This window comes from Lampetra planeri, unplaced genomic scaffold (genome assembly GCF_965212315.1).
Source record: "Lampetra planeri unplaced genomic scaffold, kcLamPlan1.2.h2 scaffold_1574, whole genome shotgun sequence".
Lineage (NCBI taxonomy): Eukaryota > Metazoa > Chordata > Hyperoartia > Petromyzontiformes > Petromyzontidae > Lampetra > Lampetra planeri.
Genome location: NW_027614302.1, coordinates 3,220 through 5,108, shown reverse-complemented (window position 1 = coordinate 5,108; position 1,889 = coordinate 3,220). Strand labels below are relative to the sequence as shown.

The 1,889-nt window shown below is 49.6% G+C and overlaps 1 protein-coding gene across 1 annotated transcript; it reads right to left on the bottom strand.

Annotated features, from left to right (window-relative positions):
• Positions 1 to 519: 519 nt before the first annotated feature.
• LOC144739567 (dickkopf-related protein 1-like) lies at positions 520 to 1,625 on the bottom strand. Its single transcript, XM_078622502.1, has 4 exons — positions 1,410 to 1,625; positions 1,152 to 1,296; positions 883 to 1,011; positions 520 to 785 (listed from the first exon to the last, which is right to left on the bottom strand). Exons 1-4 carry the CDS (start codon positions 1,623 to 1,625, stop codon positions 520 to 522), a joined length of 756 nt encoding a protein of 251 aa, XP_078478628.1.
• Positions 1,626 to 1,889: the final 264 nt, after the last annotated feature.

The window sequence follows — 1,889 nt, the reverse complement described above, 5'->3', positions numbered from 1 at the left end:
ATATTCACATGTTCTATATATAACACTTTCCTATAAAACAATATATATAACACATTTACAATGCATGCAGCCCCATGTCTTATAATACTAGAGTTGACAGAATTCAATTAAGTGCCACCCCCAGGATAATATTTACAATACAGTAATTTACTGCAATAACTGAGGCTTGAAGTTCCATAAAAAGAGAAACAAAACAGCTCTGCCATTACCAACGACATGAATCGACCTCTGAAATGTCACTTCCCCAACTTCAGACTCCTTATGTGTTGATGGGGAATTGGATCAGTCCATCTTGCGCTGTAGCATCCCTCAGGGTGTATCACTTTCCCCAGGAAGCGTGTCTATCTTTCCCAGTGCTGGGTTTGTGTCAGCAACTTTGGCAGGAAAGAATGTCTTGGGTGTTAATGTGTGTGTCAGCATCTCTGGTGTAAGGCTGAAAAGTGTCAGTGTCTGTGACTGTTTTTTTTACTGGTTTGCAGGGTGTGTGTGTGTGTGTGTGTGTGTGTGTCCATGTGTTTGTCAGCGTCTCTGACAGGTGTGTAGGTTCCGGGCGGCAGTCCTGCTGACACTGTGGTCTCTCTCCCCTTTCTCCGGTCTGCAGGCCAGACCATCACCACAGTCACAGCGCTGGAACAGCTCCAAGCCATGGGTGCCTTTCCTGCGGTGGCGCGTGCACACCTGGCCCTCGGTCAGCACCGGCTTACAGATACGAGACCAGAAATGTCTGGCACAGCACAGACCCTCAGAGCAGTCAGAAGATCTCAGGCAATTATCCCCTTCCTGGCCTGGAAATTGTGGGAAAGGAGAGAAGGCAATAAGTTGGAGAGATGAGCTGAACACTTGATTCTTGAGCCAAATACCAATGCAGAACATGTAACTCACCTTTCACAGTGTGGGGCTCGTGGACTTGCGCTGGCTTCTTGGCATGATGCTCCATAGAGTTGTTGTGTAAATTCCAGCCGGTGATCATGGTTCCATCTGTGCCATCGATGTCATTTGCCTGGCAGACACCTGGGAAGGTGAAATGATGAGGGGAGAGAAGCGTTAAGAGTCTGAACTCACCACTATCTGCTAAAATGTAAACCAACGGACAGGAGTTGATTCTAGGAGACGACTGTCAGTGGGTGCTCAGGTGAGATGCTCCTTCGTACCGTTGCTGCAGCGGTTTCCTGCACAGCACATGGAATCTCGAGAGCAGCGTTTCCGGCTCTTCCGGCAGGGCAGACAAACACCTCGGGCGTCGTTGCAGAATTCATCACCTGCGCATTCTTCATCATCTGCGCAAACACCTGGCTGCTGTAAGAACAAAATCTGCGTGTCATTCGAATACTCATATATCACGCATGAAACTTCCCAACAGCAGCTTTGGCCGCGGCGCGCAGACTTTTACGCACATTAGTGTCAATTACCTGCAAGGTGTCTGCGGGTAATTTGTGTCCCATGCTGCCCGAGGGCGGTGTTCGTGGACTGGGACTGACAGTCTCTGTGCCTTTACCACCGGAACCACCTGGTAGATTCTTTATGGCGTTGGAGTTCATCAGAACTGTCCCCGCGTAAACGTCCCCAGTGTATCCAAACAGCGTGAGACACACAGCCACGAAGCAATGCGCTGACGGGAGCTGCATGATTCTCCGCCTCAGTTCTGCTGTTGCAAACGTGAAGGAGAAAAATCCTTATTTGCAAGGAAAATATCTTGAGTGACTAAGTCCAAAAGCGGCCTAGAATCCTGAATCCCGGAGTTTCCACAGGAGTTTGGGCACGATGTTTGGGAGTGTGTGTCGCTCGGTCCCGGGATGATGGCTTTATACATGTGGACCTGTTTGTCTTCCCGCCCCTCGCTGTGCACAACAAAGGCGGAGGGTGGAATTTCAAAGAGAGCCCCACTGTAC

Coding starts and splice junctions, on each gene's coding strand:
- LOC144739567 (XM_078622502.1), bottom strand. CDS start 1,625: ATGCAGCTCCCGTCAGCGCATTGCTTCGTGGCTGTGTGTCTCACGCTG. Junction 1,297..1,409: donor TACCCGCAGACACCTTGCAG/GTAATTGACACT, acceptor TTGTTCTTACAG/CAGCCAGGTGTTTGCGCAGA. Junction 1,012..1,151: donor AGGAAACCGCTGCAGCAACG/GTACGAAGGAGC, acceptor TCACCTTCCCAG/GTGTCTGCCAGGCAAATGAC.